Source organism: Leptinotarsa decemlineata, unplaced genomic scaffold (assembly GCF_025532065.1).
Source record: "Leptinotarsa decemlineata unplaced genomic scaffold, Ldec_3_MD MMD2_tig00002082_RagTag_RagTag, whole genome shotgun sequence".
NCBI classification, from domain to species: Eukaryota; Metazoa; Arthropoda; class Insecta; order Coleoptera; family Chrysomelidae; genus Leptinotarsa; species Leptinotarsa decemlineata.
Window position 1 is genome coordinate 5807229 of NW_027412573.1, and position 26716 is coordinate 5833944.

At 36.1% G+C, this 26716-nt stretch overlaps 1 protein-coding gene across 2 annotated transcripts in view; it reads left to right on the forward strand.

Moving 5' to 3' along the window:
• Positions 1–2868: 2868 nt before the first annotated feature.
• The window catches only part of LOC111505086 (uncharacterized), an 82134-nt gene continuing 58286 nt past the window's right edge, over positions 2869–26716 (forward strand). The window contains exon 1 of one of the 2 annotated variants that reach the window (XM_074176907.1): positions 2869–3098. In XM_074176907.1, coding sequence (XP_074033008.1) covers positions 3072–3098 — 27 coding nt within the window. In that variant the 5' untranslated portion in view covers positions 2869–3071. Of the gene's footprint in view, positions 3099–21030; positions 21287–26716 lie in introns of those variants that run through there. The other variant, XM_023159835.2, reaches the window with a different exon arrangement.

Sequence of the window (26716 nt, forward strand, 5' to 3'; positions counted from 1 at the left end):
TTTTAATGAAATATGCAGATATGAAATATGAAAATATGACTCGGAGTGAAGATCCTCATAGTATCACTCCACTCCATTTCAAATTTGATCGTTTCAGTGCTACTTCTTCTTGTTTTCAGGTGGTAGGATAGTCTCGTGCATGTTGGTGTTATATGGTTGTCTCTGCATCGTATCAAAAAGATGATGTCGCAAGCGAGTGTTGATGTTTTTGATCGGAGCTTTTCAAAATGTTTGAAATTTCTCAATGTCTCCTCCCCGTAGAGGTGTGAAATATTACAATGTAGGTTTTCACGGATGGTAGAATATGATGTGTTGTTTTTCCGGGTGTTCATCCGTTGTGTACTATTCGATAGTCGATATATATATATATATATATATATATATATATATATATATATATATATATATATATATATATATATATTACAATGTAGGTTTTCACGGATGGTAGAATATGATGTGTTGTTTTTCCGGCTGTTCATCCGTTGTGTACTATTCGATAGTCGACGTTTCGACTATCATATATCATCATATATATATATATATATATATATATGACCTGCTAGAAACATTATGTAACGTATCTATCTATTTATCTATCGTCTTCGGGTGATAACAATCGAAACGTCGTGACATAACTTGGTTTGAAATCTTTTAATTTTCATTTCATCATTTTTTGTTAATTTCTTTAATTTTTTAATTTTCAGCATTCATTAATATATCATTTTTTATTTGTTTGGTTGTTGCTTGTATTTTATTTCTTTGTAATTTCAGTTTTTTGTTTAATAAAATTGTTATTTTCGGTTAACCTTTTTAATTTTTTTTCAGGGTTGTCAAATCAAGCTATATTATTATATTAGACAATGGAATTCCAAATTGAAGAAATGCATCTATAGTTTTCTTCAGTCGGCCGAGCTAAAATATAAATCAAAACTTTCCATCCTTCGATAAAAGACAAAGTCTGAAATGAATGTTATATAAATAAAAGGGACCTACTAAATATACCAACTACCGTTTCAATTCTTCATTATCCATTTCGGTACCAACATATTGCAAATTTTTCAAGTAAAATTTATCGATCATTTCAAAATCGACTCTTGGTAAGTTGTCGGAGTCAGCCTCAACAAAACAAGGTTTACCATTCATTTTGAAATTATTTTAACAAAAATACGAAGTCATGTGTAGAATTCATTGACATTAGAAAGAGCACATCGTCGCATACACTACAGAGGGCGCTGGCTGACTGTATGACAATATGACTAATATACCAGTAACGTTGAATTTCTTATTTTTGGTGGGTGGCATGAATGCATAACTGATTTATTCTATTAGGATTCATGAGCATTCGAAAACCATTTGAAAATACAGCTTGTTGATGTGCCCTTTTTCCAACAGTTGGAAAAGGACACATTGATTTAGATAGCAGCAGATACTGCTTCTGTGCTTTCATCACGGCCAGACGAGATGAAGAAAAGGGATATCACAGCGTATTTCACAGTATGATTAGTTTGATTTTCCTCTTGAAGATAATCACTTAGTGATCGAAACACGTGCCGAGGTGTTAAAATAACGGTTTTTTGGTCTTGGGAAACTTCTCTAGATACTTTCACAGGAGGTGCTCAAGTGATTTGGCACATTTGATTCCACCAAGAGCGGTACAAATCAGTAATACGCGACGGACTGTGGCTGCTCATCGTTTTGAGGTTAAACTCAGTACACCTTGAACTTCACTGTTTGAGAACTCTTTCATCTGGAGAACTGCGTTTGTGTAGAATAAAATTCCTGAGAACGTTTTTCCAAATGAATTCAACCACCAGCGATTCAAATCCAATGTGAATCGTTACTTTCGCACAGGCACCGCTCTGAAAGCGCCTTAAGGATTTTCCTGTAGTGCGTGTGTTTTGTCCTTGAAGAAAACTAAAAATTTAGGAAATATCTGAAATAACGGACAAAAAGAAACCTGGGAAAATGAACTTGAAGGTGAAATCTAGCACAAGAAATTACTATCACAACATTTTTGTACTATAGCGACCTTTTTTGGGTATTTTTTACCTTCCAAAATCTGGAAAATATAAAAATTATAATGGAGAACTTTATACAAGTGTAGAAGGGCAAACTTTTTAGTTTACCCCGATAAGTTACTGCGTAAAAATCAAAGTATTTTTCACAATGAAAAATTATCTGTTTATCAGTAACTTGTCATATTTAATAATTTTGCCTATCAAAAAAATTGTTAAGAAATAATACAATACTTATCTTAACGTTTCGGAGGCCAAAATCTGCCTCCGTCTTCAGAAATGGATAAAAATTCTAATATATTGGCAGTTATTCCTTTTTGATTATTTATTTCCTCACTTCTTCGACTGATGTCAAAGGTTAATGAAAATTCTGATTTTATCCACAAAAATGACTTTCGTTCAAGAATGAACTGAATGGTTTACGTAGAAAAATTGTTCCAAAAGAAAATTTCCCCAACTGAACTTAAATTATCAGTGCATTAAATTCTCTCATTCTATCAAGTGAAAAAGTTTTGTCAATATAATGAGTTAACGAATGTTACTTGTTGTCTTTATCAATTCATATATAAAATATTATCTTCAGAAATCTAATAAATCTGGCAACCCGGCTGAAAAAATCTCCACATTTCTGAGTGTAGCTATCTTTATAATAATTTCAGGGATACCAACAAATTGAGATGTGCTAAATTCAACTTGACATTGAATTTCTCTCCTAACTAAATATTTTTGTCATATCCACCTCGGGAAAAGTAAGCTAAATGAATAATAACAAACATTTTACGGTCACCTTTTCCGTACCAAATTAGAAACACGCCTGGCGAATATTTCGATGTGAGAATATCTGAACATTACTGTTGACAAACATTCGCATTTCGTGCCTGAAGCATCGTTGTGATGAAGTCATTCATATTTTTGTATATGCTTTCGAGGTAACGTTATTACATTCTTCACCAGCGATCAATAATTCTGTTAACACTCCTATAGTTACAATCGAGTTTGGACTATCACCTTTTCCGTGTCTGTGCTGATAACTTGGTGCAAGTGACAGTGAAAATGGATTTTCTGCACAACTTATTCAAGGTGCGTATTTCATGCAATTCGAATGTACTTTCTAAAGCCACGAAACATATTTATTACTACTATGGGTACTAACTAATGTTTTTCCATCTTGTGACATTCATCAAAATGGGTGAAAATATACCTACTTAGTGGTTGGAGTTGTACGAACACTGTTATTATGACTATTATTATTATAAATGTTGCAAAAATGTTTTCACCAACTTGAATATTTGAATAAGCTGAGTTGCAGATAATAAATAATAGTAATGCCTCATGCCTAAAGTAGTACTTGAATGAATTAGTAAACTAAAACGTTCTGTATCACCTGAAAAAAGTATTGATGAAGTCATTGATTACTACTATAGTAGGTATACAATGATATGATGCATGACACTGAACTGTATACTAAGTTCTATTGCGAAATAAGGTTACAAGCTTGATCCACAGATGGCGACTAAGTGAAGGAAGATATTCATGCTTATTTTCGATATTTCTTTCATTCAGCTTCTCTTCAGTTTCAAACTGACTATAGATGTCGGTAGCTCTAAGAACTTGCTCTATAGCAAGTTCTTTCCCAACCTTTTTGCACCTGCGTACCACTTGACTTTTTGAGAAATATTGGCTAACCACCAGACCTATATATTTTAATGAACGTATAATATTTACTCTTAATTAAATTCCTGAGAAAACTTCATATTTTATGGTTAGATATTTGTTCATTTATAACACGCTTATAATAAAGGTGGAATAAAAAGATACTTACAAAATACTTACAAAATATACTTAGTCTTTAGTGCTTATAGTACTTATAGTCTTTAGTGCAAAACTTGTTTTTGTTTGCCGGTGATTAAAATATCAACATTAGGAGTAATGAAACTCATCTTCACGCTTAAGCTCTCTTCAACACTTATTCTGTTTCTATATTTATTTTTTATATATAAGAGTTTAGAAAATCCACTCCCACACAAGTAACTCGTAAGAAATGGCATCAAAAATAGCAGAGCTTGCCGGGGGAGCAAAGGGTACTCGGTTTTACATCCGACCCAGAAATTAGTTAAAGATTTCTCTTTGAAATAATCTTTCATGGAACTATCTTCTGTAAGGTCCATGAAACTTCCTTTTAGTTCCAATTCATTGGTGAGGTTTCCGAAAAAGGATTTCTGATCCAGTCCACTTTTGAATAATCTTCAGAGAAATACTTCTTGAAGCTTTTTTGAAGACCTCCCAAGTGAACAATGCTACAACCACATCTGGCATTGGAGATATTTCATTTTCTTCAAAAAATTATGGTAGAGTGGGGAATGCAGATAAAATTTTCCTCCTGTATTTGTGAACAAAACAGGACCAACTTTATCTTGAAGGAGTTTATTTTGTCACTGGATGTGAAGGCTGTTGTGTTTGGTCCCTGAAGTCCTAAGTTGAGTTTGTCAAAAATGTCGGCTAGGTAAGCCAATCTTGACAACCATACTTCATCAGCAAACAATTTTTTCATGTCATGATTTTTTTTACTTAAAAACATAAAAACTTCTGACCTCAGTTTGAAGAGACGGTTCAAAATTTTCCTGCGAGATAACCACCTCACTTCCATATGCAGGGGTAAAGTTTTCAACTTGCCACCCATTTCTTCACACATCAAGGAGAATAATCTTGTGTTTGGAGCCTTAGCCTTTATGAAGTCAATAACTTTCACAGCATCTGATAAAACGGAGTTAAGATTTTCCGGCACACCTTTAGTAGCTGATGCTTCTCGAGGGATGACACAATGCGTACTTGATTCAAGTGGTATTTGATTCAAGTGGTTTGCAGAAAAAAAACTCTTCTTTATTATAATCTTCATTATAATCAAATCGTACGAAAACAAGTAGCTGCGCTATGTTTGTAACATCAGTGCTTTCGTCAACTGGAAGTGCAAAATAACTGCATTCTTGGAGTTTTAAAGCCAGTTGTTCTTCAATATTATTAGACATATCCTACATTTCGTCTGTTCACTGTGTTATTTGTGAATTAGATTTTCTTTTAAAAAATTCTATGGGCTTACCAATTAAATCAGGGTGCTTAGTATTTTGGTGTCACGTCATGGATTGGTTCGAAAGTGTAAGACAATCTTTTTAAAACGCCACAGGTAAAAATGAAACACCCTTTGTTTATCAATTGTACTATCTGGGGATTCCTAGGTGAAATCCCTAAAGTATTTTATTGTTTTATTACCTAGGAATTATGAATTCCAATGTAATAGGAAAACAAAGATGTCAGGTCGTTCACTGGATTATGGGTATTTCGTTTTTTTAGCAACCCGTGAGCTGAGTCATGTTTGCTATTAACAGCATGTTGCTCACATCACTCACGCGTATTATCTCAAACGTTACCGCGTACCACTGGTGGTACGCGTACCACCGGTTGGGAACCCCTGCTCTATAGGTTGAGTCTAACGATGCATTCGTACTTCTGCCTAGCACCACTGATGAGACCTGTGGCAGGTAGAAACAGCGCTGCCTGGTGTTGGATCACGAAGATTTCAAAAATAATTATAAATATACTAAAACCAATAATTATTGAGGGTAGAAGTAAGCCCAGTTGACAGCAAATCGGGGGCGTGCTTATTAATTTTTGAGATGGTTAAGAATGAAAGAAAAATTCTTATTACAATTAGTTAAAAAATTCATACACATTTTTTATTTATTTCATTAAAACTTTGCAATATCGTAATTTACCTAATCGGTGTGCCTTATGAAAACGGAGTAATAATCGTGGTAATTATAGTAGGTACCAAATAAATTAACAATATTAATAAAAAAACACAATATATATATATATATATATATATATATATATATATATATATATATATATATATATATATATATATATATATATAACTTTTTTTCACTATTGGGTTGCAGCAATTGATAAGTGAACTCTTTATAACTATTCTCAAGCTTTCGAGTAATTTAAACTCATCGTCAGGGGTACTAGAAAATACAAATTACAAATTTTTGATAATAGAATATAATATAAATGTAAATGTACAAATTTTCGTCTAATCTTCAACCTCAGATTCGTCACTGTTGCTACCGCTATCATCAAAGTGAATTATGATTGGTTCAATATTGTGTTCAATACGGTTGTCTACGTCCCACATTTTTTGCTCCTCTTTTAAAACATGCTGCATGCATTTCTTCCAGTATTCTGCAGAAACAGTTCGAATAGCTTCTTGTAGGTGATGTTGCACGTCCACTAATTTAAATGTTCTGTTTTCTCGTGCCACATATCCTTTTACTTGCGCCCAGATTAATTCTATTGGGTTTAATTCGCAGTGGTATGGTGGTAACCTTAAAACTGTAATTCCACGACTTAACGCCATTTCACCCACTGCGAATTTTTTATATTTGTCTGTGTGTAATTTTGTTAGCTGAAGTAGTTCTGCTTTTAAACTATCTTTGTTATATTGGATGTTCTTATTAATTAACCATTCTTGAATTGCTGCTTTTTTCCATGATTGTTTCGGTAATGGTTCTGAATGTCGACTATGGTATGAGGCATTGTTCATGACGATGACAGACCCAGATTCCACAAGTTGAATGATGCCTTCAAACCATTTTTCAAACACCTTCGCATTCATCTCTTCATGATAGTCTCCTGTTTTCTTAGATTTAAATATTAATTCATCATTTGGTAAAAATCCACTGTCGCTTCCTATATGCGTAACTATCAGACGACTACCTTTTCCAGATGGCTGTTTAACCCAACTGACCATCCTGCCATACTTTTTTGACCGTATGTCCTTGGTTAACCCATGTCTCATCCATGAAGTACAATTTTTTTTTGAGCTTCCGAAATTCGTCAATTTTTCTTAGATATTTTCTTCTCCATGCTATTATTTCTTGACGTTCAATGAGAATGCTTTTTCTGTCAACTTTTCCGTACGTAAATTTCATTTCGTGTACAAGTTTCCTAAAAGTTTCTTTACCCATTTTTGGGACCAATTCATGATCGCTGAGTGCCTCCAGAACTGTTTGTAGTGTGGGCAGCTCATTTCTGAAAAAGAAACTGTGAATAGTTCTGCGTATACTGGTTTTGGCTTCTTCATCAACTGTGATTTTTTTTCGTCCGCTACTAGTTTTTGGCGTTTGTACGTCCCCATGAATTTCTGCTTCTCTTAGTATTTTGTAAATCGATGATTTTGGTACACCGGTATAATCAGAGCACATATCAACTAATTTATCTTTTGTAATTGTGGAACTTAATGATGTAGAAATGCCCGGTTGGTTATTCGGAGGTACACACGTAGAATTACAGCACATATGCACAAAATCATTTTTTGGTGGCTGATGATATCTTTCAAGACAGTGAAATACTCGCAGTACAATTTGTTTTTCTCTTACTGACCGAGACTCCGACCGTTTTACCTTTTTCGACGTGGAAGGCCCGACCATGTCTCCCATTTTTTGAGTAGTTTGAGAACGGTGTAGAAATATAATTATGTAACGCTTAAACACTTATTAGCACTATTATTTTCACCAATTGTTATCACAACACGTCGATTGCTGACTAACTCAACTGTAGAACGTAGAATTCACGCTGTATAATCCACAAACCAATGATACGCTCATGGCTGCAAGTACATTAGTGAGGACTGCAACGATGAGATGGAAGTTACGGTAAAGTGACAAAGACAGAAATATCGTTGCGTACAGCGTTGCCACTAGTTGTAATAAATATCTAACACTAGACAGAAAATAATGAATTTTAACTGATCAGTAATCAGGAAATGTATAAGTATTACTCATTACAAGCTCATTACTCATTTTTGTCATAAATAATACCTTTTAATCGTACTAGTATTGTGTATTATCTATAATTTGCCACAACCTACAACTCTACTGCTTACTATATTTTGATTCTGCTATGAACTGGTAACGTAAAATTTAGATATGACAACGCGCTTCACTCTCAATCATTATTGGTTTTACTATAGTCTTTACTCATTTGATGAAACAAGTTACAAAATTGAACAAAATTATGGCGATGAGATGCGAAATTCAGCTTTTGCTTGTTTGAAATTTAATCTTAAAAATATAATCTACACTCATATAAAACTAGCTGGGCTGATAATTTCGCAAGCTAACACAGAAAACAAATTTCTAATGAAATTTGATTTTATTATTCAATAAAGTCGCCTTCGAACACGATACAATGATTATTGGGGCAATGACATTTTTTTCAATACTATTTCTATAGTAAGATTTGTCTTTGGCCTCAAAACAGGCCTATGATGGCGCTATATTCCTTTTCAGCGAGCATTTTCTCGAAGTGTGAGAACAGGAAAAAGTCGCTGGGATCTAGATCTAGTTGATACGGAAGCGAAAGCAATAAGAAACGCACTTCATGCAACTTTGCAATCGTTTTTATAGATTTGTGACATGGTGCATAGTCTTGATGAAACAGCACTTTTTTCTCCAAATGGGGCGGTTTTTCCGCGATTTCCGCGGTTGATTCTCCTGGTGCAAAGTTCAAATAATATTTATCTAGCCAAGCTTTGGCTTCAGCACTATTTTTTGCTAAAAAGCTATCCTTTATTAGCACAATTAGAAATACCTTTATTGTAATTGTTTGAAAATGTCGTAAAAAGACAAAACAATAAATGTATTGTAATTGTTTGAAAAGGTCCTTATAAGAAGTAACTACAGTAACAACATTAGTTACAAATAAAAGTGTTGAAAAAACAAAGAAAGTTTTATTCCTCATTTTTAATGATGATCTCCTACCACATAGTAACGGCCATCAATTTAATTCTATATCGAATTGTTTTATTTACGTGAAACATTCAACTAGTGAGTTCACTTCACTTTTATCACCTATTCCGAAAAAACCTAATGGAAAAGAGGAGAAAATAAAACTGAATGATTTAAAAAGATATAGTGACAAACGATTTCATGACGATGAAGTATATTTATTATTACTATTATCAATACTTGTTCGAAACAAATATTGACAGAAAATGTGGATATCGATGGTCTACTAATAAATTACTGGACCAATATGGCGATTCGAATATTATTGCGCATAATTCAATTAGCACATATCCGTGCTAACAAACGTTAATTAAACTCGAATAATATGTCAATAAGACATCGTGAGCACAACCTTCCTCTATGTTTTCATAGCAATTGAGTGGCAGGTTCATTTATTATTTCCACCTTGACACTACTTAGTATCCATACGTGCTGTGATTATGAAATTTGATGGAATATTTCTGGTAAGGTTGCTACAGAGAGTCGACTCAAATGGACTGGTTATATGGTTAAAAAATGGGATTATATCTGGCGAAATGCTGAATCAGCTTTGGTTTAATTGGTTATGTCAATCTAAATCCTTACTTTGTTTAGTAAACCATTTGACAAGTTCAGCTAACATTTAGGAGTCTGAAATTGAGTTTGATACCGGAAGCCACTTGAAATTTGAACGAAAATATATTGAACCCATTTGTCACAGGGCTGTTGACACAGAATCATGTAGACGCAATTTTTCGATAATCTGGCAATTGGAAGAATAAATGTACTGAGGAAACTAGGTTGGGTTAGGTTAGGTTATGTCCAAAGTGAGTGGGTTCTGCATCGCAACCAGCAAGAGTTTATTGTGGCTCACACCTATTGACACTCTACCAAATAAACCCAGCTTCTTAACGAAACCGATTAGTTTGTATGGTGAGTGGTCTTTCAGGTCAGATGGTAAAAGTAGGGCTCTGCCGAACTCTAAGTTCTGATTCGGTCCCCAGCTGGGCAGGCACAAAGTATGTGCTCTGCTTTCATATCATTTTCCAAACAGAGGCGACACACACTGTCTTCCGACAGTCCAAGTCTCTGCATATGATGATTCAAATGACAGTGACCTGTTAAACAGCCTGTTAGACATCGTAGTTCATCCCTACTGTAGTCCAACAACTGTTTGGTATCAAGCTTCGAAGGGGGAATAAACGCCTTGGAGTGAGCCAATCCCGGAAGATTCTGCCAGAGGTCCATAAATCTTCTTACCATCAGGTGTTCAGTGTTAGTTTGGCAACGCCTCAAGCGATGCCAATGACAGGTTCTGATCCGATGAAGCCGCTTGCAGCACTCTCCTTTGCAAGAGTCAGCAGCTTCATAGCCTTCCAGGCCAGTATGGCCAGGAATCCAGACCAGATACAATCTGTTAAGTCATCCTATCGAGGAGAGTCGTTTTTGGCAGTTTGCTCGGTAGGAACCGAGAGCTTTCAACGTCGCTTGACTGTCGGAGAATATTTTTATTGACTTGTGAGTGAGGTTGGATTTATCCAACCTCACTCACCTGGGGGGCCGGTTAGGCTCCCCAGACGCACCCTGACGTTGGATGCGATCGGGTGTGGAGGGGTGGATTTTCGGGAAATCCTTGTGGGTACCGCCTCTCACCCCACACCAACAGGATTTCGCAGGGCTTCCTCCCGCTCACCGAACCCGGAGTTGCCTCCTTACATCTACTTAGTGTGGCTAACCAAGAGACAGGACCATCGGCAGCGTTCGACCGAACGTTCGTACAAGTTAACTAAGCTCTTCTTTCGCCAAAGAGTGCTCGCGTCGCACACCTGCCCCCGCCAACCATGCCAAATCAGTTGGGAATATGGTCCCGAAAGTGACCGGTCGGGGTCCTAAGCTCGGATACTAGTAGCTCCGTCCAACCGGGGTCCGACATCTCAAGCGTCTGCCTTGGTGCCCTCCAAGACTAGACTCGGATACTAGAGCCCGGAAGGACCGCGAGCCCCGACACCTCGAACGCTCGGATCCGTACAGAAGCAGGCGAGGATCACGGAACAGCATAAGCCGTCCAGTGCCTCGGTATGGGGCTGTAATGCACCCATGAATGGATTACCGCAACCCCGTATTCCTTTACCCGCTAGTGGAGTCGCTGCCCCTAAGAGGCCAACGCCAGTTGGAGATGAGGCTCGCTAGCCTCCAGCCGCGAGCGGGCACTCACCTCCCCCCTAGAACTCATGTTAGGAAAGTTCCCTTTCCAACGTTTGATGAGTAACCGTCGAGGACTCTTTCGAGCATCCTCTACCACACATCATATGTCGAAGATGTCGCGCCCATTACCCGTGTAGGTGCGGGATAGGGCGGTTCATCAACAACTTTTGGGTGTACGCCGTGTGGTCTGCACCGCATACCCTTACGTTACCCCGAGGGGCACTCATGTTAGGAAAGTTACCTTTCCAGCGTTGGATGAGTAACCGCCGAGGGCTCTTGCGAGACACCTCTCCCACACATCTAGCTTGAAACCGGCCAACGCATGTTACCCGCAGACGCGGGATTGGGTGGTTGACCGATAACTTTACTGGGTGAGTGCCGTGTGGTCTGCACCGGGGGACTGTCAAACACCCGTAAGAGAGAGACAGTGATCCCCCGCCACTCACCTCGCCACACACAATTCAATAGCGTAAATTTCTGCTTGAAATACAGTCGCATAAGTTCCTAGGCAGGTAGATAACTCTGGCCTGGGTCTGCGACTAAGTCCGGCCGTACACGGACCATATATTTGCAGTTGGGGCAACCACAACATTGTGGCCACGTTGACTGTACTTCGCGGTTGATCCAACCACATTTTTGTGGTCGACTTGCGGTCATATAAACCGCACTTGCAGTTGAAGCAACTGACATCTATATTTTGTGGTGTCAGAGTCGAGTGAGTTTCAATAAGGATTTCGGAGAAGAAGCACTACTATGTCTTATTTTGAGTAGAAGGAGAAGACGTAGAAAGGTACGATCGTTTTGTGTACATCCACTTCTGGTTGCGCGACAACAGGAATGAAATTTTTATATTTTGTTTGAAGGAGGTTGACAATTTTTCGTGGTACATTTCATCAGTTCGGACTCTATTGTCTAATATGATATAAACTGATTTGAAATCCCTGAAAGAATCTGTAGATAAATAAAAAAGATTAGCTGAAAAAACAATTTTAATTAGCAAAAAACATAAATTACAATGAAATAACATACAAGCAACAACCGGTAAATTCCGGCAAGACGAAAAACATTTTTTTAATTACTTTAGAATGTCCATTAGTACTTTTGATGAAGTAATTAGAATTTTGAAATCAAAAATTGAACGCTGTGAGACCAATATGAGAAAAAGTACACGACGGTGTACGCGATTGGGTACGACTGCAAGTTTGTGGTTATTGTACGGCGGATGCTGCGATGACATTTCGGCGGAGATCAGCAGCAAGTTGACTGCAGACGCCCGTTTTGACTTTTGTGAACGCCCGTGTACGTGTAGTACAGTATTTCTTATGGGCGGCTTGAGTTCGCTGGAACGCGACTGCAATTGTGTGGTCGATCCGACTGCAAAATGGGGCTCGTGTACGGGCTCTCTAAAAACACCTGTACCAGAACCGGAAGGTGTTATTGATCCATCTGTCAACCAACAACTATCTACTCTTAATATTTCCTTCTCCCGGAGGATCCAGTGCTCTCTACTCGGGAACAGTACTTTATAAGGCAGTTCGTAGTTGACAGTTGGAGGCATAAAGTCGGAGGCCATTTCCAGAATGCTGTGACTTCCAGTGTCAACCAACAGCCTGTTGCACTCTGTATTAAATTGATTTGTGCAATTGGCAATGTGCACAAGTCTATTAAAGTCCATCTAGCATCTCTCTCCAGAAAAATGTGGAGAGGAGGTAGATCTAAAAGGATCTGCATGGCGACTGACGGTGTTGTACCGATAGCACCACTTATGGCTAGACAAGCCTATCTCTGTAAGTCAGAGAGTTTCACCTGGGCCGTTTTCTGTAAAGCCTTCGGCCACCAAGCTATTGTACCATAAGTGGTCATTGGTCTGACAATCATCACATAAATCCAATGGATTTATTTGGGACCTAAACCTCATTTTTTACCACAAATCCTTCGACATGTCCATAGCGACAGTCTGGCTTTGTGTAGAACTTTTTTCAAGTGAGCGTTCCAGGTGAGGTTTTTATCAAGGACAATGCCAAGATATTTCACCTCCGTTCCAAATGGAATAACCTCACCATTGAGGGAAAGTGGCGTGAGATCGTCCAATTCTTTCCTCCTGGTGAAGGGGATTATCACAGTTTTGCTGGGGTCGACAGATATCTGCCCCCTCAGCACCAACTCTGAACAACGTCCATCGTGCTTTGGATGATATTACAAGCTACCCTTTCTGACGTGGACCGTGCCACTTAGGAAACTAATAACTATATTGAAACTAATTCTGTTTGAATCTGTTTTTCTGTTAACCAGCTGTCGCCCCCCTACGAACGACATCTCTCAAAAGACGAAACTTGTAGGAGCTAAGGACTAACGATGTCTTACCTTTGAACGTGTGGGTTGGTCGATAGAAAGTGAGCTAACCACCCACGTCAACCCACCACGCTGTCGTCCCACCCATTAGGGCTAATAGTCTCTTCCATATTACACAAGAGGATGTCAAAGAAACATGGTTTCTGGCTATTATCGGAAGTTCACTGAACTTTTCAATTTGAAAACATGCTGATATCGTTTTTGACGAACTGGAAAAGTAATCCTAATACGCATTCGCGTACACCTGAGTTTTTGGGTCTCATCAGCAAAGTAGGGGGTATGATACTTTCATCTTAGAGAAAGATTTGTTAACTAGTAACAGCTCCATTTTGTGATCAACTCTCCGAAGACGGAGAAGAAATATTCCATGTACCGACTAACAGGAATCAACAAATTTCATAAGTATCCAGTCAATACGCGGCAGACAATGTGTGAAAAATGGTCCGATATTTCTAAAGTTTAGAATTCTAGCCCAAATCTTCCCAGGTATTCAAAAATATACAAATTAAATTCCCTTGATGGAGAATATTCAAATTAACTTCGAAAAACCTTCAAATGGCGAATAAAGAATTCAAAAGCCTTTCAAATGACTACTCCCGTTCTATTGACAAATTTCAAAGGGTGTTGCCATTTCAAGTGTCCTGAAGGGAAACAAAAAATGGTTTGAGAATTGACAATTACCGTGTTCTTATGCGTAACTTACAGCCGCAAACGTATAGTTTTCTTTGATTTTTCAAGGATTCAGAAAGCGCTACATATCAAAATCTTTTGAGTCCATCCCTGCCCTTTTATTATGTAGATATCCACACTCGTATATTGCATGAATTGTGATCATTTATGAAATCGCTTCAGGCGCGGTAGGCAAAACAATGATTCACAAAAGTTAAATGAAGTAACCTACTTATGAATTGGTCATAATTTCATATGATGTCATATTGAGTTCTTATAATAACTTATTTGAAGAAATGTGAAGCGACCAAGCAACTTGCCGGTGAAAAGATTTGCCTGATTCGCAATGACAATTTTATATTTAATTGAAGACATATATATTTTATAGAAAGCAGCGAATGGAGTCTTTTCAAACTAATGCAAAAAAAATAAAAAAAGGAGGTATAACGGATGAAAGTAATTGTAGAACTAGTTAGTAACTTTGTTAATGATTTATAAATAGTTGGGAAGAAGAACAAAAACGGAATATTGACTTGAATTATTATTACGAGAAAGTGACAGGCCTAACACCGAGTACTTGGAACTTTTACATATTCATGTAGAGAATTGTATAGTTGAAGTAAACGATATTGTGCACTCTTAAAGACCAAAAAAACCAACACATAGAAATGAACCGGCTGCGAACTAATACACGTGGACTATAGAATTGGGGACAACTGCTCCCTTAGGCACCAACTGTGAACAACGTCCATCGTGCCTTGGAGGATATTACAAGTTACCCTTCTAGACGTGGACCTTGACAAGATGACAAGTTCATCTGCATAAGCTTGCAGTTCTACTTTTATTCTGTCGAGGGCATCAAGCAGACTATCCATCAGGAGCGACCGAGAAGGGGAGATAGTACCCCACCTTGAGGGCAGTTCATGGTGACCTTGAACTTGATGGCCTCGCCTTGAAGAGTCGTAGTTGCAGTTCTGCATAGATTCAGCCAGTTAAGGTCGATTTTATACATTTCCTAGACAGAGGTGATCCTATACACTTAGGTAGTGCATTGTCAAATGCTCCTTCAATATCAAGAAATGCAGCAACCGCAATCTCCTTGTTGTCAAGGGTTTGCGAAATTTCCTCTGCAAGGTTGTTCAAAGCTAAATCTGTCGATTTGCCGGTTTGATAAGCATACTGGTGGTTATTCAGGGGGATGCATATAATGCCACCCTCCTGATGGGTCCATCCAGTATTCACTTCAGGTATATATACCTCCCTTTCTGCCAACCAACTGGGTGGTATATAGTTCCACGCAGAGACCTCAGTGTAGAGATAGCTTCAAAGTCGAAATGCTGAACTACTGTAAACCCAAGACGTGGTATAGGATGAATTAAGATTTATCGCTTGTTGTAATTCACAAGACTTATTATTACTGTAACTGTTGCTGAAATTCAAGCAGAGTAATAACTGGGTTTCTTCCTAAAATGAACGAATTAGCTATTTATTAAACTAAACAGTACTAATTTCGTCAAAAAAATTATTCGTCTTCGAACAATCAGAACGTGAAATGAGAAATTTATGAATAATTTTTCGATAAAAACCAGATAAAATGAAAATATTTTTATCATCTTGCTCAGAATATTTCACGGAAGCTATAAAATCCCTCCTGAACGAGCGGAACTTGTAGAAAAACTATAATTAGTTTCATGATGGAGAACAAGTAGCCGTAAAAATTGGTTTTTAAGTTTCCGACGTATCAAGATTAGATCAAATAACTTTGGCAAAATAATGTTTCATCTGAATTTTTCTATCTCACCCTACATGTTCTCAATTACTTTCGAGAGTACCTACCTAGTTTTGAGTTTGTTGGATATAAATACACCAATATTCTTTGAAACATTTTTTTTGTGAAGGACTCAATACTATTAGAATAATAGATCCATAGTTTTTATTTATTTATTTTTTAAAATTTTTCATTATGTATCTAACATATCTGATGGTTTTTGAAATACTTATATTATTAACACGAATAAACTGTTTTTCAGTGAATAATTCAATTGGGAATTCATTATTTCTCGTAAAATTGAAACAATAATAATCGTATAAGTTTTGTGGGAGGTACGTTTATGAAAATTCATTTTAACAGAGCCCTGAAGGAGCATTTGATTACATTTGAAACGTCGGCAAGGAAACAATTGAAAACAAAGTTATTAACATGACACAGCGAATTCCTCAATTTTTAAACTTGCCAGATACTGAAAAATATACCAATCATTGTTTTCGACGATCGCCACGATAAAGGCAAACTGTGATGCGAACATAGCAACCCTTAACTCAGGGGTGGAAATCGACTACACCGGCAGATGGATATATCGATGGCAGTCTGTCGAGCAAAAATATTGCAATCTTTTGTAAACAAAAGCTTATATTCTAGTGGAATATCAATTCTTGAAAAATAAAAATAAAAGCAACAATAAAAATTAATTGGCGCTCCGGGGCGACTTCAAAACCTGCAGCACCGCATCATCTGAAGATCTTAATTTGCCAATGTCCTCTCTCTTATAAAACAAAATGTAGGGTGTCTCCAGAGACTCCAGTAGATTTAATGCATCGCCAGAACAGTTCGTGACACGACTATCGTCAAACTTAAACCAGTCCGTTTCGTTGTGAAAAATAGAAAACTCTGTGAAAATTCAAGATAATGTATCTGCACTACTGTCAAAATAACAATATAACTAATAACTTCTGAACTAACAGTTGGGCTGAAAAGTTAATTGGCTAGTATTGAGAATTTTTATTACGGGATTTGATTTCATTATACAATATAGTTGCTTTCGAAGGCGATACAATAATTATAGCGGTCGATACTATTTTTATAATAATATTTGTCTGTACCCTTAAAATAGGCTTCAGTTTAGACGTATACCTCTTCATCGGTGCTGAATTCCATCCCATTGAGCATTCTCTTGAGGTCTGCCAGGTTAAAATCGCTGGTGGCCAGATCTGGAAAATACGGTGGATGCGAAAGCAATTCAAAGCCGAATATATAAGTCTATAGACTTGAAAAAACCTTCCACCGGAGTATTTGTAGATTTGGCAAAAGCCTTCGATACTGTTGATCACTCCAAACCTTAGAGGATATTGGCATGAGGGGTACAGTATACAATCTTATGAAATCATATTTAACAGGAAGAAAACAACAAGTACAAATTCAAAACCACATTAGCAAGAAACAAATGATTATATGTGGTGTACTACAAAGTGCCGTGTTAGGACCCTTACTCTTTACTGTTTACCTGAACCACCTATTCATCACAGGAGCTGAATGTGAAATAATAAGTTTGGCGGACGACACTCTCCTGTTCTATGAAAGTGACACTTGGCAGGAATCAAAATATAAAAAATCCCATAATAATAAAATGCCTGGATTATAGATTGCTGTCAATTAATTTCTTTGAGCAGCAATAAAACTTATTTACCGCACTTGAATGAAATTTCTATTGGTGATAACTTCACCATTATGCCAGCAGATGAAACTAATAGCAGAAGAGCCCACGATGCAAAATGGAGATTTACTCGAGCATCATTGAGACACATTAGGTTGCAGAGCTTAGATACCCTGATAGGAATAAAAAGTTATATAATATATACCTCTTCATCGGTGGTGGAAGCGGCTATAAATTTTTAAATATGTAAAAAAATACTGTTGCATGGACATACTGGAGCGTGTCAGATATTGATAGGATCAATGACCTACGTATTTTTAATAATGTTGGTATGTTAATCCGATCGTTTGCATGATGTGGGTGGTTGAACGTAAGGGTTAAAAGAGAAAAAAAATATTCAAGTGCGTCAGATTTTCTAAGGGGGTGTTAAGTGCAACAAAAAAAGCTCTCATTCAATAATCTGACGATTTCGATCTGACGCAAACTCGCGGCCATTATTATAACGTGTGAAAAATTGGCCATTTTGAAATACTGAAGCGCGTCAGATTAAGTTATATATGGTTCATCTTCATGTTTTAGACGTGCTGTCTCATAATCTGACGATTATCTCGAGGGATTCACTTAATCTGACAAAAACACTATTTTTTTCATTTTTTTTTTCAATTCATTGAACTCAATTAATTGAAAAGCTCAGAAAATAGGATGCAAATGAATAAGTGTATGTTTTTCAAATAGAATACTTGTATTTATAAGAAAATAATTTTTAAAAGATGCTCAAAAAAATTTAATTTCTCATAATCAATTGATTAATCAATGAACAAAGGAGAAATAAATATATTTTTTAACACTTTTATTTGTAACTAACGTTACTGCAGTTTCGTCCTATAAGGACATTTTCAAACTTATATATTGAATAAGTTTGAAAATGTCCTTATATATTGTATAAGTTTGAAAATGTCCTTATACCACGAAACTGCACTAACGTTAGTTATAAATAAAAGTGGTAAAAACATAGAAAGTTTAATTTCTCTTTTCTTCATTATGATTTACTACCACGTAGTAACGGCTACATCCATCAAATAATTGATTAATTAATCATCATATTCATCTTCATCACGAACGAGTCTCTGTGATCATCTGTGATGGCGTCAAGGCAACAGAATTCAGAGTGGGGACGGAGTGAGAGAGTAATAGATAGAGAAAACGTGAATAGATAAGAGAGGAATAAAAACTCGGAGAGGGAAATATAGGTATCACACAGCTGCACGTATTAAACTTTATCGACGAATTTTTGTTATTTCGGCTTGCGGAAATCATCAGATTATATATTTTTCGTTATCCTTGAATCATTTCCTTAAAAATAAAAAAAATTAGCTACGCTTGAAAATCGCCAAATGACGTTATTTTTTTACAACTTTGCTGCCCTCCTCTTTCTTTACGTCACTCTCAAATTGTCAGATGACTGGAGTGTTAGTGTTTTCCTGCAACTAAAAAAGCAAATGTGCCGCTGGAATCAATGAAGTCGCCCCGGAGCGCCAATTAATTTTTATTGTTGTTGTTATTATTATTTTTCAAGAATTGATATTCCACTAGAATATAAGGTTTTGTTTACAAAAGATTGCAATATTTTTGCTCGACAGACTGCCTTCGATATATCCATCTGCCGGTGTAGTCGATTTCCACCCTCTGAGTTAAGGGTTGCTATGTTCGCATCACAGTTTGCCTACCTTAATCTGATGATCAATTTTTTTTACTAATCTGATCTTTTATCTCTCACAGGCGGCCTTATATATGTGGATCATATTTGGTGGAGGTACTTAACCGGGTACAAGGTATCCCCCTGTATATTAATCTGCCGCGCTTTAGTGAATCCCGAAATCCCCGCTTGGGCTCCTTCATTATAAGTATCTTGGTAAAATGATTGATAAGCACTTCAAATGGAACTCACATATAGATTATCCAGTGAAAAAACTACGATGTATTCTATATAGATTCAGAAGAATAAACAGACATATTTGAAACCAGACAGCTCAAAATTCTTTACCGAAGTTTGATAGAATCACACCTAAAATATGGAATAGTCTGATGGGGAGGGGTTTCTAAAATCTATTTGAAGCCACTTGAAAAGCAATAGATACGCAAATGATGTTCTCTATGAACAGTATGAAATTTTTGATATCAGACAAATATTCTTTCACCACATCGCTACAACTCAGTTCTTCAATAAGAACGAACTTATTAAACCTCCTCATACCTATACTATGAGACAAAAGAAATATTATTTAGTACCTTTTGCTTCGAAATAAATAGGCCAGTTTCTTTGGGAATTCAGTGCATACTATAATGGAATTGTACTATAACAAAATTTGCTCCACTCAAAAATATTCTATCTTCAGATGGTAGATTGATACTAACGACGTTGATATCAGCATATTCAATAGTCAACTCACAATTGTAAATGAAATTAAGTACGTACGATTTATTATAGACCATCAATTAAATTTGAATAAGCATGCTGAATATACCATTAGAAAGATATGTAAGAGAATGTATTTTTTCTCTAGAATTTCAAAGTCTTTATCCTTTGCTAGACTAACATGTTATTACAACTGCATAATAAGGCCACACTTTGACAACTGTGCCACACTGATGTATCTATTCAACCAAAATCAAATGCGACAGTTGCAGAAACTACAAAATCGTGGTATAAGAATTATTTTGAGATGTAACCAGTATACCCCTATTGAATTTATGTTGAATACTCTACAGTGGCAGCCGGTACATAAAACAGTGTATTATTCGAGTATGATTTTTATTCTTAAAATTACGAGTGGGATACAACCAGCCTATCAGAGCAGATATTTAGTTCGAATTCTTTTATTCTTAAAATTACGAGTGGGATACAACCAGCCTATCAGAGCAGATATTTAGTTCGAACTAGTGACCTTCATTCATATAACATAAAAACATGTAATACATTTTATATATCCCGAACAAACTATAAGAGTGGAATAAGTTCATTGTTATTTAAAGCATGTTAATTCCGTAAAAATGTTCAAAAATTTATTATTAGAGTATGTTAAATTATAATACATGACGTACTGTAAAATTATATACGTATATACGTAAATTATTTATATACGCATAACTATATATTGTGTATAAGGATTCCTAAAATAAAGTCTACTACTACTACTACTACCACGTTATACGTAGTTTCAGATTGAATAAATCTATTTTTAATTTGATTGTGTGCTACTGATGCAGATGAACAAAGTTACACGAAATTGGGTCTCCTTAGTTCAAAAAACTGAAATTCAAACCATTCAGAGTTCATCTATTTCTGTTCTGTTCCTGTATACCGTTCTGGGGTCTAGAAAAGGCCCAGAACAGAACCTTGCGGTACTCCTCTCATCTCGGCAGCTGCTTCGCTTCTGTGAACTTTCCATCACGCCTTGTACAGATACCGAGATAAAATATGCACGTGAGTGACTGAACCTCACCTGCCCGAGAGGAAACAACGGCGTAGCAGCTCAGTGCAGTCGCTGTAATCGAAGGCTTAGGAAAGGTCGCCTACTAGATCAACTCGCGATTGCGAGGCCGACTCATTCGACGGTGTTTTGTTTTGGTCGATTATCGCGGCCGGTGGTGTGTGTTTATCGTCTGTGATTGTGCGTCACCAAAAATGGGCAACAAATTGTGCAAGAAGAAAGTGGACGCTGTGGATAACGCTGCAGTCAAGTCGCCTACGACTTTCGACAGGATAATCAATAGATTACACGTGAGTTGGGGTTTAGGGACGGCTGCACTGCCCGTTGTTCAAGTAACCTTTGTTTACATTTCGACGGCATAGTTGGAGGTTGAGTCAACGTCAAATTTGGCCATGATGTGGTCAGAAAATGAGTAACATTTGCTTTCGCTGAGTAACAACCTCGGAATAAACAATCATGTTATTTTTCAATATTGTAATTAATGGGTTTTGAGTAAGAATACATAATAATAATAATAATAGTATGCTTTATTGCCCAAAGAACATTAGGTCTTATTGACAAAGCTGTAAATTTTCATCAGTCATCATAAACATTTTTTCTCACTCATGGAAAAAGTTTATACTGGAATCAATAGTGGCGAGGTTGCTGCTGCAGTATTTTGCGATTTCTCGAAGGCTTTCGACTGTGTGGATCACGAAATACTGCTGAGGAAGCTTCCTTATTACGGTTTCAGAGGAGTGATACTGAGCTAGTTCAGCTCATATCTGTCAGGTCGTAGCCAGATGGTGGAAACAAACCACCGCTCAGAAATTGGAAAAATACATAAGGGTGTACCTCAGGGTTCAATACTAAGGCCAACATTGTTTCTCATCTACGTCAACGATTTGACAAGTATAAATATTTCAGGGAAATTCACACTATTTGCAGACGATACTACCATTTTTTGGCAATCGGACAATGCAAACGATTGAACCAAAATCATATCCAACGATATGATGACAGTGAAAAATTGGTGTGATTCAAATCGTCTCTCTCTAAATATTTCGAAAACTAATGTAGTAACTTTCAGATTCGAACTTGGCAATATACCCATTGGGAGTAACATCATTGAGAACAAAAGTAGCCTAAAATTTTTAGGAGTACAAATCGATATACTAAAATTTGAAGAACATATTGATGCCTTGTGTAACAAAATGTCCTCTGGATGTTATGCAGTCAGAGTAGTCGCAAATGAACTTGGTTTAACAGCAGCTAAGACTGTCTATTTTTCTTTGGTGGAATCTCACTTGAGATATGGAATTCCATTTTGGGGAATATGTAGTGGTTATATACTTCAAAATATTTTAGTTTTGCAAAAACGAGCCATGAGATATATGTGCAAATCAAAACGTACAGACTCTTGTAGATTACTCTTCAACACTCATGGAATTCTAACAGTAATTTCTATTTCTATAATGGAAACAGTTTGTTTAATTAAAAAATATTCGAACACATTTCGATCTTCACCAACCCATTATGTGACAAGGCAATCCAACAACATTAAGTTGCCAATACCTAGGACATCACTCATAAGAGATTCCATTATCTATAATGGTTGCAAAATTTTCCACCATTTGCCAAAGAATATAACAGAAATCAAATCTTCACAATGCTTCAGGAAAGCTGTGAAAAGTTTTTAAGTGACAGACCATACTATAATGTACAAGAATTTTATAATGAAAATAAAAAAAATTTTTTTTATTTATTTGATATTCACCAGTATCCTGTACGACTTATATGTTTTATATTATATATATATATATATATATATATATATATATATATATATATATATATATATATATATATATATATATAAATAGATAAGTACTCTTTGATCATTCCCATATTGATTTCAATTTAAGAGCCACCGGTATACAGCGAAACATAAGTGGTTCCACTTATGTTTCGCTTGCGTTTACGCAGCTATTTTTATTAAGTACTTTCTTGGTTTTTTCTCATTTTGTCTTCAATCGAGGACCGCCTGCACGGTACTGACGATGCCCAATAGGCTGAAACAGCTGTATACCGGTGGCTCTTAAATTGAAATCAATATGGGAATGATCAAAGAGTACTTATCTATTTATTTTTTGATTTTCATGGAATTATTTTCCAGCAGCTTGACTGCATTAACCTTTCTAGATTTATATATATATATATATATATATATATATATATATATATATATATATATATATATATATATATATATATATATATACAGTGCTAGTCAAAAGTCCCCTCCCCCCCTCGTATCTTTTGAACGGGTATACTTCTAATAATGAAATTTGGAGGGTGGAAATAAACGGATGTAGGCTTCTTAACTGGTCATAACAGGTGACGCAATAGTCATAAATGACGTCACAAGGCCACTGTGACCAAAAATTTTAAATGGGACCCTATGGCAAGTGACAGCTCGTTTCTCCAAGTATGTCAATTTTTTTGTCATCACTAATTGTTGGTCGACCAGATCGTTTGGCATCTTGAACACTACCTGATGCTTCAAACTTCCGAAGAAGCTCCCTCAAATAAACCCTCGATATAGGGCGATCGGGGTACCTCTCATTAAACAGTCGTTCCGCTGCATGGAAATTGTTTCTACATTCACCAATTATTAACATAGCTGCTACTTTGTCGGCTACAGTACGTACCATTTTGCCTATGTAAACACTTAAACGTCTCGTTAAACAATAGCTTAGGTAAATTTTCAAGGTATAAACACTTTTGACAAGTAGATAATTCAAACACGTCAACCTTTTTGACAATGAACCAGAGGCGTACTTTAAAATCTTTATTAATTAAATGCCAAACAATAATTTTCGTATTTCTTCAATTTATCAATTAAAATCAGCCGAAACCCAAACAAAATTGGTATGACTGAATAGGGTCCCATTTAAAATTTTTGGTCACAGTGGCCTTGTGATGTCATTTATGACTATTGCGTCACCTGTTATGACCAGTTAAGAAGCCTACATCCGTTTATTTCCACCCTCCAAATTTCATTATTATAAGTATACCCGTTCCAAAGATACGAGGGGGGGAGGGGACTTTTGACTAGCACTGTATACAAATATACATACACACATAATATACAGATACACATATCTATGCACACACATATACATATGTAGGGTACAATTGATATTAAAATAGTCAAACACATATAAAATTGATTAAAGATATCGTACCATAAAAAAATATCAAAAAAGTTCAAAATGTTCAAATGCAGTATACCATACTTTGCCTGTTTAATAAAAAATACAGTTGACAAAATAAGTTAGAGAAAGCTGTCCTCATAGAACTCTTCTAAACTATAATAGGATCTACCACATAATAAGTCTTTTACTGATTTTCGAAACACAGTTTTCCTTTAAAATTTCAATATGGACAGGTAAATGATTGAACATCTTGAGACCATTATAATATATAGAGTCTTTGACTAGAGTAGAGGCTGGTATGGGTAATCTTAGGTAGTTAGATTGACGAAGGGCATAATAATTGAAGTAACCGCTAAATATCAATGTATGTTTGTTAATTGAACATATTGTTTCTAAAACAAATCTTCCAAAAACTGTCAAGATTTTATGTAATTCAAATAGGGGTTTGCAAGAGTCTCGACTTTTGGCATTGCACGTCAATCTTATAGCCGTTTTCTGAATAATGAACACCGTCTGCATTTAAGTTTTGCAACATACTCCCCAGAAAGGAATTCCATACTTGGAATGCGACTTAATAAGTGAGAAATGAGCCGATTTAGCGGCAGACAAACCAAGATCCTTATAAGTTATTCTCACTGCAGAACACCCTGAAGCTAACTTTTTATTGAGGGTCACAGTGTGATAAGCGAATTTGAGTTTATTGTCAATTATTATCCACAAAAATTTAGTACTAGGTCTGTTTTCAATTATCCTGTCTGTGTCCTGTGTTGGTAAAGGAATGCTGTCAATAAAGCAGCGGAATGACATTAAATTTGTTTTGGAAACATTGAAAGACAGCAGATTAGAGTTGTACCACTCTTTTATTTTCTGTATATCTGCACTTATAATCTCATGGAGATTACATAAAGTTTTATATCGTCATAATATTGTGATGTCATCGGCGATTAGGGTAAATTTGCCTTCTATATCGATAGATGCTAAATCGTTTATGTATAGCAGGAAAAGTGTCGGTCCCAGTATTGAACCTTGTGGTACGCCTTTTTTATTTCGCCTTCTGATGAGGATGATAAGGGTTGAACAGTCTGACTTTTTCCTGTGAGAAAATTCTCGAACCACTTATGAGAGCAATGCTCTCCAAGGCACAGTACATCACATCATGCGGGAATTATCAATTTCGATCATAGTTTTATTAAAATAAAAACTCGTACTTGTTTATATAAGCTACTTATTTTTTGAGAATATTTTCAACTTTGCTGTCTCTATGCTTTGAAATTTTGAATGCCTTAAAAGATAATTCGTTTAAAAAGTTTCTGATTTCACTTCTCAATGCTTCCTACTTTTCTGAATTTGATGCAGAATATTGGAAAAAATACTTCAATTCAATGAACTTCAAGTTGTGTGTTGAAGTTTTGATCTTAAAAATGAGAATAATGAAAAATATAAATAAGACAGTCTGACGTGTACATTGAATCATTGTAAATCAGAAAAGATGTGATTTAAATTTCCAACTAATGATCACTTCATCATCAAATACACGAAATCAAATTAATGAGTTATTACAGGAGTATTTATCAGAATCCATAATATCAAATTTGGCTAGATCGTGATTGATTTTCAATCTACCTACTTATAGTAGGTGAATAGACAACCTATTTTCAAAATGTGGGGAATTTCCGTTGGTAGTGAGGGGTGAGGTTGTTCCTCGAAAGAAAAAAATCGGCCGTCCACTGTTCAAGCTATTTTTCTCCTCACAAATGACTGATATCATAATTGGAGTTCAAAGGTTCAGTCATTGCAATGAGATTAACGAAGAGGAGGAATGAATTGGTATTTCATATTATTTTTATTAATTAGGGCAATAATTGAATAAGTGTCGTTATATTTGAAATAAGGCAAGCAGGCTTTTGCTGTTGAAAGAAATAATTTTTCGCGATTTTTCCGAATGTTTCTCTTTGGTCTGTTGATATTTCTTTTACGTATCGAAAGAAAAAGCAGAAACCGATAATAATTGGAAATGTTAATGCGTTCTAATTATGTTAATGAGTCAATTAAAAAATTGTGAATTTACCAAGTCTTCCAAAATAGTCTTTCAGAAGAAGTCTTCGTTTGTTCATCCCTTGGAAAGCAAAAATGACACAAACAAAATTTTCAATACTGCAACGTTCATTCCTCTCAGTTTGAAATAAAGTGCAGCTCCGGCAGCTGTTCGTCTTGGTGAGCAAAAATTAAGGTCGAAGGCATTTGAGTGTACATCTGACTGAGAACAGTACAAAATTATGTAATGGGCGTCACCTGGCTAAATGCAATAATCAGAGTTCAAAGTTCGCCCTGCCAGGGTGACAAACTACATTATGAATTGAAAAAAATATTGCATTCACTTGAGCAACCTGAAAATGTAAAGGGAGCAAACAATTACTATTCGGAGTCCAATTAATCGGATATAATTAAAGTTCTTACGAATCAGTAGATATTTGTCCTGAAAATCTAGAGAAGAAAATTGGATTGGATAATTTAGGAAACACT